Raw genomic sequence first — 13,852 nt, 5'->3', positions numbered from 1 at the left:
CTTACAGATCTGTTTGGTTCTTCCCTTCCCTGAGTTTATTCATTGGAGTGCTGAAAAACCATGTGTGCTGCTTTCACAGAAAAGTTAGGGGGTAAGTCTATCTATTTTACAGATACAGTGCATCTTTTATAGAACTAATCTGGAAACAAGTCAATATGCCAAATGAATTCCTTGTGCTTTTTAAAAGATTTTTGCCAAACTCCTCCAGAAACTGTCAATTTAAATTCCAAAAAACAGTATATGAAGAATCCATTTCCTACAAATCCATTTCTGATCCACGTAAGAGTTTTCCATTTCTTCCTTTGTTCGTATGTGTGTGCTAAGTTGTGTCAATTGTGACCCTACGGACTTGTAGGCTCCTCTGCCCCTGGGATTCTCCAAGCAAGAAAACTGGAGTGGGTTGCCACTTCCTCCTCCAGTGGATCTTCCCCACCCAGGGATCGAACCCAGGTCTCTTAGGTCTCCTGCATTGGCAGGCGGGCCACCTATATATATAAAGGCATATATAGTTAAAAAAAAAAGTATCAAGCTGAGTAAGGATCCCAATCAATGGGTAATTTTTTTTTTTTTTTGGCCTTCCAAAATACCCAGTAGGTTCTCAGTAATATTTACAGGCAATAATCTTCCTCAAAGGCAGACAGGTATGTGCAACTATTTTCTCAGCCAGATTTAGTAACTGTCCTTTAGGTCTACCAACCTACTTTATGTCTACATAAATAATTCATGATAGAATTTGATTTTCCTTAAAATATCCACAGGTGAGAACCATTTCTATAGTTCTGTTGCTTTCAGGATGCCAGGAACATCTAGGAATACCACTGTTCATGCACATTTAGAATGTTGTGGGTTCTCATACACCTCTATTATGGTAGCCCCATGTGGCTACTTAACTATATCAATAAAATTCAGTATTTGGTTACACAAGCCACATTTCACTGCTCAACAGCACTGGCCTAGGGGCTACTATGCTGGACAGTGTAGACAACATTTCTAACACTGCAGAAAATTGCATGGACAGCACTATTCTAATACATGTTATGATACTTCCTTTTTATATTTGAGGCTTCCCAACTGACTCAGTGGTAAAGAATCCACCTGCCAATGCAGGAGACGGGGGTTTGATCCCTGGGATGGGAAGACTGCCTGGAAGAGGAAATGGCAACCCACTCCAGTATTCTTACCTGGGAAATCCCACAGACAGAGTCTGGCAGGCTACAGTCAATGGGGTCTTTAAGAGTCAGAAGCAACTTGGCGACTGAGCATGCACTAAAAACTATACAAAGAAAAAATAGCGTGCACAAATGGGGTTTAAGAAACTTATCCTTTTACAACTGGCCTGGATATATAATCAAAAAAAAATTTTGTGCCACTCTCCTCACATATCAAAGAATACCACCATTCTACAAAGAAAAGTATATTCTTAGAAAAGAACTGGGAGTTAACATTGCAGTTAGCCTCAACAGTTGAAATTTAAATTAACATTTAGTCCCTCTAAATAAGTAAATGCTAATATAAAAATAAGATTCCTAAGATATATATGTGTATATATATATATATATATACACACATTACATATAGCCATAAAGTGTCACATACCTTGGCTTCCAATATTAGAGACTTCTACTCCTGTGTCCATTTTCATACCATCAAGAATGATAGCTTCATCACTGCCACCTTCATCCTCGTCTTCCTTCTCAGAGTCTTCAAGATGACCCCAGGAGTTTTCTATTCCCTCTCCAATTTGGGCGGTCCCAGGAGTCCACAGCACAGGTTTAGAAACACTTAGCAAGTTAAGAAAACTAAATAACAAATACACTGCTATTTGATGCAGTGCTGAAAACAATTAGAATGAAAGTTCTCTTCTGTTAAGTCTGAAGTTCACCTCAAATTCTTAGAAAAATTAATGGCTATACTATGGATGGCTGAAGAATGAAGAAAAAAATGTGTAACTCAGGTTAAGATTTTATGGACAGAATGGGTAAAAAATATCAAGACACACCCTGGCTTGGAACATTTCAGTTGTAGTAATAAATTTGGTAAATGAATTAACTTTAAGAACAATGTAATGATGTATATATAGTGTTTGACTATGTCACTGAGATTCAAGAATTTTTCCAAAAGGAAAATAAAACACTGAAAGTTGTTAGAATATAAAATTTTCTGATTTCTGAGGATAGTTGAAGAGAAGGTAGATGTTACACCATCAATTTACCTCAACACTATCTTGTCTTGTAAATGTTTTTTTCTAACAGTGTTTTCAGAAAAAAATTTCAGTATGCACGCACTTCACACAGCCCTAATCATGCCACAAGTATTATAAATCTTGTTTTTACTGAGAAAAAAAATCACCCAGTAAAGATACACTTCTGAAGGAGGTTCAGCTTCAGAAATGATTTCTTCTGCTTTCTCTTCCACATCAGAGGTATCAATAGGGGCCTTTTCCATTTTAAATGCTGTAATCCTTTGATTTGCCATAGATTCTGCAAAGCCAAACTTTCCACCTTCTTTCCTATGTGGATTTTTTTAGGGAGTGGGGAGGGAAAGGGAGATTGAGATGGAAGAGAAGACAGGAAGGAAAAAAAAGTTAACTATTTTATCCTTTTGATAGATGAGACATTGGATGAGAAATTATTTGACTAACTTAATCTCACCCATTTATTTGGCCTATCAAGTGAGATAATAGAAAGCTACTATAATTAACCATTTTTTAAACCACGTGCCAAGCATGTGCTATGTGCTTGAAGTATATTATTCTCCAAACCTCAAACCAGCCCCACCAGGTAGGCAGTAACCTCCCAGACCACAGAAGACACTGAAGTGCCAAGACACAGCTATCGCTTAATGTCACAAAGTAAGAAGAGATGGGCATCAACCCCAGCTTGTGTTCTGTTAGTATAAGTTACCAGATTCTCTTTTTCCTAAGAAATGTTTTTTTTTTTTTTTAAAGAAAAGCATTGTGTGGCTTTCAGTACAGATTATGCTCGAATGGAATGCAATACAATAAACAGTCTGATCAACTTTCAAAAACATTAAGTACTATATTCAACTGAGACTATTAGATAAGGAAAGATTTGAGTGTAAAAATTGTATGGTTACGCTTGTGCAAGGAAAGTTGTTAACAGAAAAATTTATAACAAGACCATTCAATTCTAAAAAAAGTTAAACTTACCTAACTTTCTGGTCGTTCTCCAAAGCTTTTTGTATTAGCTCTGTAATTTCCACTACTTTCACACCAGCTATTTTACTACATCTCAAAACCTATTTATAAAAGTGAATGCTATTATTTAAAGACAACAAATCAAAGAGTTTTCTTTAGCAAAACTAAAAACATAAGATTAGTTTTTCTACCTTTGCAATTTAAGCCTTACTTTTTTTTCAAATTAGAAAATAATACAATATAAAAACACAAATTAAGGCAAGATGTAAGAGACTTTTAATTAAGGGAACTGACCAGAAACTTTTCTATGACAATGTAAGATACCACTAAAAAGGCCACATGTACACTCACTTCCTTTCTGTGAGTGATCCCTATCTCTGCTCAAGACAGAGCTGCAAAGTGTCCCCTCAGAAGCTTTCATAAAGCAGACTCCCAGGCCTCAGGGACCAGTGGTTCAGAATCTCTGGAAATAACATTTACATTTAATTTATACTACACAGTCCAAAGTATCCATATTGATCCTTACATTCTAACAAGAAGGTGCTGACATTAAGACTACTTCCTATTTTACAGATAAAGAGACTAAAGAACAAAAAGATGAAATAATCTGCCAAAGGTCAGTTAGTGTAAGGCAGAGCTGGAACTTCAACCAAGTAGCCTTTGTGCTCCTAACCAGCTGCACCATGTGCTACGCAGCAATCTATTTTCTAAAAGCCTCCACATGAACCTTATATGCAGCTGGATTTGAGAATTTCTGCCCACTGTACCCAAATCTCGAAAGTAAAATTTATACCTAAATCTACTTTATGACACTTAAAAAAAAATAGGGATATAAATCCCTTTCCTCACTGGGAAGAAGAGTATTCTTCTATGTAGAGGGGTTAGACTGTGGAGCACCACACACCGGGGAGAAAGGCAGGAAGGACCCCTTGTAGCATAAGGACAACAGAGCATAAGGATAGTCATGAAACCAGAGTCTAACAGAGCCTAGGATCAATCACGGAAAATACCTGTTGGATTTTACGCAAAAATCGAGAAAAAGCTTCTAAAACTAAGAGACCTATTCTTAATGGAACATCAATCAAAATACTGACTTGATCTTTTAGCAGCATTATCCCACCACTGGACTGGATGGTACAAATCTCTCGATGCTTATTCATGGCAATCACCAGCAAGCCATCCATTACACGTTCTTCTCGTTCACTAGGATCCACCAATAAATATGTTCTGAAATGAAAGTTAAATGTACCTGAACAAATGTGATACTGAGTGCTTGTCAATTTTTTTAAATTGGATAATTATTTACTGTGTTGGTTTCCACCATTTACCAACCATGTATCAGCCACAGGTATGCCTATGTCCCCTCCCTCCCACCTCCCAGCCCATCCCACCCCTCTAGATTGTCAGGGCACCAGATTTGAGCTCCCTGTGCCACACAGCAAGTGTCCACTGGCTGTCTAATTTTACGTATGGTTAAGTATGTGTTTCAAAGCCACTCTCAGTTTGTTACCTCCCTCCTTCCCTGTGTCCACAAGTCTGTTGTCTGTGTCTGCATCTCCATTACTGCCCTGCAGATAGGTTCATCAGTACCATCTTTCTGGATTCCATATGTATGTGTTAATATATGATATTTGCCTTTCTCTTTCTGACTTAGTTCACCCTGTATAATAGGCTCTAGGTTCATCCACCTCATTAGAATTGTTAAATGTTTTTCCTTTTTATGACTGAGTAATATTCCATTGTGTATATGTACCACAGCCTCTTTATCCATTCATCTGTCAATAATCATCCAGGTTGCTTCCATGTCCCGGCTATTGGAAATAGTGCTTTGATGACACTGGAGTACATAATGTCTTTTTCAATTATAGTTTTCTCAGGGTATACATATATATATATATATATATATGCCCAGTAATGGGATTGCTGGGTTATGCGGTGGTTTTATTCCTCATTTTTTAAGGAAATTCCATACTACAGTAGTTGTATCAATTTGCATTCCCACCACCAGTGCAAAAGGGTTCCCTCTTCTCCATACCTTTTCCAGCATTTATTGTCTTTAGATTTTTTCATGATGGCCATTCTGACTGGTGTGAGGTGATACCTCATTGTAGTTTTGATTTGCATTTCTCTGGTAATGAGCAATGTTGAGCATCTTTTCATTGGTTTATACGCTATGTGTATAGTAATGAGCAATGTTGAACATCTTTTTTTATGTGTTTATAAACCATGTGTATATCTTCTTTGGAGAAACATCTGTTCAGATTTTCTGCCAATGTTTTGATTGGGTTGTTTGTTTTTTTGGTATTGAGCTGAATGCTGCTGCTGCTGCTAAGCTGCTTCAGTCATGTCTGACTCTGCACAACCCCACAGACGGCAGCCCACTAGGCTCCTGCGTCCCTGGGATTCTCCAGGCAAGAACACTAGAGTGGGTTGTCATTTCCTTCTCCAATGCATGAAAGTGAAAAGTGAAAGTGAAGTTGCTTAGTCGTGTCCAACTCTTGGCAACCCCATGGACTGCAGCCCACCAGGCTCCTCCATCCATGGGATTTTCCAGGCAAGAGTACTGGAGTGAGGTGCCACTGCCTTCTCCATTGAGCTGAATGAGCCGCTTGTATAGTCTGGAAATTAATCATTTGTCAGGTTTGCTACTATTTCTCCCATTCTGTGTCAGTTTTAAGACAATGGATATTTTTAAAAGATTTGCTATTGTTCAGCCAAGTCATGTCTGACATGAGCTGTAGCCCACCCAGCTCCTCTGTTCATGGGATTTCCCAGACAAGAATACTAGAGTGGGTTGCCATTTCCTACTCCAGGGGAATCTTCTCAACCCAGGGACTGAACCCACATCTCCTGCACTGCAGGCACCTTCTTTACCACTGATCCACTCCGCCTGCCAATGCAGGAGGCATGGGTTCAATCCCTGGGTCAGGAAGAATCAGGAAGATCCCCTGGAGAAGGAAATGGCAACTCACTTCAGTATTTGTGCCTGGAAAATCCCATGGACAGAGAAGTATCAATCTAATCACACCATTTTTAAAAGCCAGCACTATAATAACATCAAGAGAGTGTATGCAGGTCTGAGCCTATGAATTTGAGTCACTTCAATGTGAAGAGACAACAGAATTATTAAAACATTAATTTGGTTAATTTTAAAGCTTCCCTAATATTCTGTACTTTGAAATTCTTTCAGATTCTGCTTATTGCTCATTAAAAAAATGCAAAATATCTCAGGAATAATTTTTAAGATACTGATCACATATTAAAATAATATTTTAGATACACTAAGTAAAATAAACTATATCAAAATTAATTTTACCTGTTTCTTTTTATTTTTAATGTGCTACTAAACCTACATATATGGCTTATGTAGTAACTCTACTGGACAGTGCTATTTCCCTTTAATAAAATTCAGTGACTGAAAGATGAAAGCTTTTCTCCAATTCTCAGTTATAAAATTGCTAAAATATTTATACCTTTGTTTCTAAAGGTATATTAAACTTAAGGCTCAAGTTTTCATTTAAAGGCACCTAAACACCATTTAAAGGACCTAAGATTTCAGGTTTTCTGTTGTAGGAGGAATTAGCAGTGAGTTGTGAAGAAACTGCTGGAGAGCTAAAGGAACCTAGATTTTTACCCATCTGTGAACCATTCCCCCTTGTGACCTGCTCTTATCCTATAACTATTCCATCTATTATGTTCCTCAAATATACTCCAAAGTCTTCTTCCATTAATCCATAGTAAGTCTCACCCACGCTCCAATTAGAACCTAATATCTGTATCTAGGAAATCTACACTAACATGCTGTGGTAAACTCATAAATTTCTAAGTAATCCATGAAAAGAAAAACGTCAAGTCTCTTCGTTTAGAGGAGAGTTTATCACTGAGCGTTTGTCAACTAATGCTCTTACAAAGAAAGAGAAGAATTATAAAGTACTTTAATATTAAAGGAAGGATTTGTTCATTTGCCTATGGCATATTTGAATGGAACAAAAAATTTCTAGCTTCATTAATAATTTTGGCCATGATGAGGATGAGACTTACCCTTGCTGGAAGAAGGCGAAACTGACACAAATGGGCATGTGATGGATGCTCAATGGTACAGGATCACGTTCTTCAAGTGTATACTGTTTGAAAATAAGTTTCAATAATTACAGTCCCTAAGTTATAAACATACAAAAAAATCATCTTGTACATCAAGTATTAAGGTAAAAGATGAAATCCCTTTAATCCTGAGTACCTAAATAACTTCTTTTGCAATTACCTGTTTGACTTTGCCATTCACCTTTCTTATAACTTTATGTATTTGTCAAAAAGGTTTATTGAGGTATAATTCACATACCATAAAGTCCACTAATTGTTAGTAAATAATCCACTTTCTAGTAAATATACCAGTTCAGTTCAATTCAGTTGCTCAGTTGTGTCCGACTCTTTGACCCCATGGACTGCAGCACGCCAGGCCTCCCTGTCCATCACCAACTCGCGGAGTTTACCCAAACTCATGTCCACTGAGTCAGTGATGCCACCCAACCATCTCATCCTCTGTCATCCCCTTCTCCTCCCGCTTTCAATCTTTCTCAGCATCAGAGTCTTTTCCAATGAGTCAGTTCTACGCATCAGGTAGCCAAAGTACTGAAGCTGCAACTTCAACATCATAGTTGTATAATTATTACCAAAATCCAGTTTTTTTCCAAACATTCTCATTACTCACCTCAAATCCTTTTAGCATGTCTGAAGTTGATCACCCTCACTCCCAGGTCAAAGCAACCACTGATTTACTTTGTCTCTAGAAATCTGCCTTTTCTGGGCATTGCATGTAAGTGGAATCAATTTTCCATCTCCTGCATCTGCCTCCTTTCAACTGAGCCTGTTTCATCCACCTTGAAGTACACATGACATCAGCAGCTTGGTCCTTTTTGCTGTGAAATAATATTCCACTGTGTAGATATACCATACTTTGCTTTTCCATTCACTAGTTGGTGAACATTTGGACAGTTTCCAGTTTTTGGCTATAGCAAACAGTGTTGCTATGAACAGTCACATAGAAGTCTTTGAGTGAATGTATACTTTCATTCTCTTTGAGTACACTCTTAGGGACAGAATTGGTGGGCTGTATTAAGTTTACACTTAACTTTTTAAGAAACTGCCAAACTCTTCCAACATGGCTGTACCACTTTACCACCATCAATATCTGTTGAGTATCTTTTTTAATGAATAATTAATTTACTTAGTTTGGGCTGTGCTGGGTCTTTGTTGCTGTGTGGGCTTTTCGGGGGTTACTCTCTGGTTGTGTGGGCTTCTTGCTGTGGTGGCTTCTCGTGTTGCAGACCACAGGCTCTAGGCGAGCAAGCATCAGTAGCTGCAGCGTGTGGGCTCAGCAGCTGCAGCTTATTGGCCCCAGAGCGCTGGCTCAGTGTCTGTGGCTCGGGGGCTGAGGTGCTCCGTGGCCTGTGAGATCTTCCTGGATCAGGGATCGAACCTGTGTCTCCTGCACTGGCAGGCAGATTCTTCACCACCCAGCCACCAGGGAAGTCATTTTTTAATAAGTGTCTTTTTTGCCTACTAATCATACTATACTCTCTTACTTCCTTATACCAACTCCCTTCTCTAAAGCAACATCTCCATTGTTAACAAAACTTTGTCTAACATCTCTGTCTTTCAAGAGTCTGCTCCAACTTAATTCCTAAAAATAGCATCATAAATGACAGCTTAGAGAATCTGGGCATCTGATGTTTCCTTTTGTAAATTCAAAAATCAAACTATCACCACAGTGCACTTTCACTGTCCTAGCACATAATTTATATAAATTGTAATTGCGATACTCTGTACACACAAAAAAGGACAATGGAAATAGTTTAAGTCCATGATTTTTGAAATGTGATCCTTATACCACCACTATCAGTATCACCTGGGAACACTGTTAGAAGTACAAAGTACATCCTATCCCATCCTACTCTGAGGGTGGACACTAGCAATATGTTTTAACAATCATTCCAGGTGCTTCTGATGGCTTTTGCCACAGAATAAGAAAAAGCATCTCCCTGTGAAAATACTGAGAACTGTATATTTCTCACACACCCCCTAAGCATAAGCCAGCCACTTTATCTAATGCTCAATCCAGTCTAGTTCTATTTTAGAACACCAAGACAGCCTGTACTTCCATCGACAAAACTTCTGTATAGGAGATTTAAGAGATTTCAAGGGCAATTATGAGCACATGTAGTTTTTGCCTTGTGAACAAATTTTAGAACATATCTAATTGCCATTTACAACAAAACTTCATTAAAAACAAGTTGTCCTGCACATCATTCATTCTTAAGAAGGAGCCTGGCTCACATCATGGGAGCTTACCAATGTTACTTCATCTCCTTGGACAGAGACATCAGGCCTTCGGAAGTGACATAAGGCTACAATTGCAGCAATGCTGGCAGCATCGATAATATTTCCATCATGATTTAATAAATGCAGGTCCACACGTATTTGCCAAACCTAAATGTGAATTTAAAACAAAAATAAATCCTAAATGGTCACAAGCACAGATTATTTATAAGGAAAGATAACACTGTGTGCAAATTTTTCTCTTGCTGTTAAAACATGCCTTTATTCCTTCCAATGTACCAGTAAAAACATATTTAGAAAAGTATTAATCCAGACCAACACCTGAAATACCAATAGTTCACCTTTCTATGAGTCATTTGATGACAGTAAAATATATACTCCAACTGAACAGAACCACCCTTATGTTTAGTACTAAGATTTCCCTAACTCCCAAGACTAACATATTTTTATTGTCTCCTAACTTGAAAAACTCAAACACTTAGGTTCCTGGACAATATTTATGACAACCTTACAAGTACAGGAAGTATAATATTCAAGTATGCAATGTGGAAAGATTAAAGTGACTTCTCTGAAGCCAAAAAGATGGTTAAAATACCCTAATCAAGAATGAAGTTTTAATATTATTAAGCAGCACACTATGTTGACAGTAATATTTCCAATGTCAGACTACCAGTGACTCACTATGAGGCCTGTATGGGTCAATGAACTTATCCAAATCAAGGATTTAATCAGATCTTTAGTTTTTCATCCATAAAAAAGGAGAGTATTACCTGCTTCCATCAACTCACTTATAACATAAGAAAGAGACATGAGAATATGTAAAAACCACAAGTTCTTTGAATAAAGAATTTGTATACAAATCTAAGCTGCTATTTTCACCAATGTTTTTTGTCCCTCCAAAGAGAGATTCTATAGAAAGTTCTATAGACAGCACTCCGTAACATCTGAAGTGAACCAGAAAACTGAATTAACTGAAGCTCTGACAATGAAAGTACAGGTAGAGAGATCCACAAATCAACAGCACTTATCCCAAGATTAAGAATTTTGGGTATATTGCCCACCTTTTCACCAGCAACAACACAGAGAGATTCAGTATCTATACACTTCGAATTTCTTAGACATCTTTCCAAGAGGCGATTCAACTTCACCAAGAGATCTGACTGCCTGTGAAAACAGGAATGGGCTAATGTCATGAAATGTAATACCAGGCATTAAAACAATAGCTCATCCCTGTTAGGCTTTCCTCTGGTTAAAGTAGTTTTTTTAAAAAAGATTTAAATACCTGCCAGGTTCAAAAGCTGGGGCAGCCATCTGAGAGAGTTCAAGGTTAAAAAAAAGAATACCTTCTGTTGCCCTATTGAGTTTTGGAGAAACAAGTTCACAGGAAACCTGTCCAAGAACTCTGCAAATACAAAGTGCAAATCTGTTAACTAAATATTCAGTATGATATATCCCTATGGTTGAAGTTACAAAGTACAGTAGTAGAATACATACAGAAATTAAACATATATAGGCATACCCCGAAACATCTATTACAATATTTAGAATTCCACAGATTTTTAAGCGTCAATGACCATTACTCCTCTTTTCACAAATATTTAGTGATACAATCGGACATGCAACCTTGAGACACCTTAAGTTTTCATATGGCATAGTTCACCAACATTATCTGACCAATACCTCCACAATTTCCAAATGAACATTAAAAATCAAATTCTCATGTCACTCGGGAAAAGAAGCAAAGTAGGCCCTTCTCAATGACAACAAATGTAAGGAACAAATTCAGTGCAATCACTGCTGGCTGCATATATGATTCACAGAGATCAGAAACAACCATGTGTGGCTCGTGTTGACAGAAAATATATTCATGATTAAAAATGTAAAGTGTAGTTATAAAACTAAAGTCCTACATTTAGGAAAATATACTAATTTGGGGCAGCTAAACAAAATACTGTTCAGACTTCTTATCTGCTTTGTAAACTGAGCCAATAAAGTTCTTTTAAATTTCTCCCTATTGGGCTTATACCTAATTTGAATTGTTACCTTGTTTTCCCAAGCTCCACAATGCAGCACCCATAATCTGTTCCAAATGAAATCTTGATGTTCCTATAATCATAGGTTTGTCTGCCATCCAGCCGCTGTAAGCAGAACATTCATTCGTTTATTCCTAATACAAATATCTATTACTCTTTGCTAGGCAGGCCCCGGGCTAAGGACTTAGAGGTAAGTCTGATACTAACTACTCCACATAGGAGACTGGAAACTAAATGCCCGGGTACTGACAGTCGCTGGCATGACCCGAGCCTTGAAAAGACCCCACCTGAGCCATATAAATACTGGGGGCTTGGGGAAGCACCGGCGGCTCCTCCTGGGGCTCCCCGGGCCTACGAGAGCTAAGTCTAAGCATCCAGGCCGGAAGGCTGCGAGCCGCCTGCAACCCAACCGCTGACGCAGCGCTAAATTCCCAGTTTACCTTCTTCTCTTCAATGGCGCGGAGTAGAAAGCGGCGCTCGCAGTTTGACAGTGGCGTCTCCTTCATGCTGTCGAATCAGGAGACCAACAAGTACTGGAATCCGCAAGGAAAACAGAGCTCGAACCTCTTCACGCGCGCCCAGCTCGCACCGCGGCGCAGAGAATTGACGTCATCAAAGCGCGGTGGCTGAAGCTGGGAAAGCAGAGGCTAGCGGGGCGTCGCTAATGCGCAGGCTCAAAGCAAAGTTATGCCTTCCTGACTGAACTCTTCCTGCTGACTGGAGAAGCAAAAGGAGGCGGAATTCAGAGAAAACCGGAAAGATCTGTTTCTTTTAATACAAAGTAAGCGAGAAAAGGACCCCGACAAAACCACCAATGATGGAAATTAATATCAGTAGAGCACTCACACTTCTATCTTCAGTTCTAGCGGAGTAGACTAGAAGGTATTATTGCTACTTTACAGATGAGGAGGTTGAGATGTGGCTACTAAAAAGCTGCAGAGGCAGAGTTTGCTGCACATTCATTGGAGAAACACTGGAATTGGAGAAACGCCGTTAAGTAAAAAGTAGGGGAAGGAAGAAAGTTGAAATGGTGAATTAGGGTATTACCGTCTGACGGTGTAACCTCGTAAGCCTTGAAAAGCTGACAAGAATTGAGAATATTCGCAGTTTGTAACTAATCGTGTTATACCTACCATTGACTGAAACAAAATTTTCTGTTTATTTCTTACAGTCTCCCCAGTTATTTTAAGGTATTAACCTCCTTTTATAGCAGGCGTAGAGGACTTTTGTGTGTTCGTCTGCCAACCACTTGGCTTTTGGGGAGAGACAGAATCAAGAAGTACAGATCTTCCTCCACTTAGGGTAGAGTTATGTGCAGATAAAGCCATGTTAAGTCGAAAATACATTAATACACCTAACCTAAGAATGTCATGGCTTAGCCCAGCCTGCCTTAAACTTTGCTCAGAACACCTACATTAGCCTGCAGTTGTGCAAAGTCATCCAACACAAAGACTACTTTATAATAAAGTGTTAAATATTACGTATAATTTACTGAATATTGTCCTGAATGTGAAAAGCAGAATAGATGTATGGGTACAGAACGGTTGTATCAATTGTTTGGTGGTGGTTTAGTCACTTAGTCGTGCCCAACTCTTGTGACCCCATGGACAGTAGCCAGCCAAACTCATCTGTCTGTGGGATTTCCCAGGCAAGAAAACTGGAGTGGATTGCCATTTCTTTTTCCAGGGGTTTTCCTGACCCAGGAATCAAACCCAGGTTTTCCTGCATTTCAGGTGGACTCCTGGATGGCCAAGGGAGCTGTGGTTGCCACCAGTATTCGACATGACCATAGAGTATCGGACGACATATCCATTGCCTGGGAAAAAGATCAAAACTCATAAGTATGGTTTCTACGTATTGCTTTCAAGCCATGGAAAAACTGAAAGTGGAACCATTGTAGTCCAGGACCATCTGTAGTTAAAAGCAGGATTCTGACTGAGCCCAGATTCTGATTCTGCCCTTTAATTGTTCTGTGACCTTCACCAATGTAGCCTATATATTTCACTTTTACTCATCTGCAAAATAGCAATGATAAACTTACTGATTATGAGAAAAACAGTTTAGCACATGTCAAATGCTTGGAACAGGGCCTGGCTTGGAATTGGGCACTAGTATTCACGTATTACTGTTGTTTTATTTGCTTTAGTAATAGGCAATGTAACTCCTACACAGGCTCCATTCCACTTCTGTCTCCTCTCAAGTGTGTTTCCCTAACAGTGATAGTCTCAATTTATACCACTTGTAATAGGTGTACTCAATTAATTACTTGTATTACTTGTGAGAGCTTCTTGTGTCCTAAGAATAATTCAAGAGCTGGGATAAACAG

The 13,852-nt window shown here is 38.7% G+C and overlaps 1 protein-coding gene across 2 annotated transcripts in view; it reads right to left on the bottom strand.

Annotated features, from left to right (window-relative positions):
* The window catches only part of EXOSC9 (exosome component 9), a 12,863-nt gene extending 723 nt beyond the window's left edge, over nt 1–12,140 (bottom strand). For both annotated transcript variants that reach the window (XM_010858330.1, XM_010858331.1), the window contains exons 1-10: nt 11,967–12,140; nt 11,537–11,631; nt 10,776–10,895; nt 10,555–10,657; nt 9,506–9,643; nt 7,199–7,281; nt 4,252–4,384; nt 3,170–3,258; nt 2,363–2,509; nt 1,597–1,781 (exon numbers count right to left, since the gene is read on the bottom strand). In XM_010858330.1, coding sequence (XP_010856632.1) covers nt 1,597–1,781; nt 2,363–2,509; nt 3,170–3,258; nt 4,252–4,384; nt 7,199–7,281; nt 9,506–9,643; nt 10,555–10,657; nt 10,776–10,895; nt 11,537–11,631; nt 11,967–12,032 — 1,159 coding nt within the window. In that variant the 5' untranslated portion in view covers nt 12,033–12,140. The remainder of the gene's footprint in view (nt 1–1,596; nt 1,782–2,362; nt 2,510–3,169; nt 3,259–4,251; nt 4,385–7,198; nt 7,282–9,505; nt 9,644–10,554; nt 10,658–10,775; nt 10,896–11,536; nt 11,632–11,966) is intronic.
* Between the last annotated feature and the right edge of the window lie 1,712 nt (nt 12,141–13,852).

Source organism: Bison bison, unplaced genomic scaffold, assembly GCF_000754665.1.
Source record: "Bison bison bison isolate TAMUID 2011002044 unplaced genomic scaffold, Bison_UMD1.0 scf7180017864385, whole genome shotgun sequence".
Lineage (NCBI taxonomy): Eukaryota > Metazoa > Chordata > Mammalia > Artiodactyla > Bovidae > Bison > Bison bison.
The sequence above is the reverse complement of the archived record's forward strand: the minus strand, read 5'-3'. Positions and strand labels throughout refer to the sequence as shown.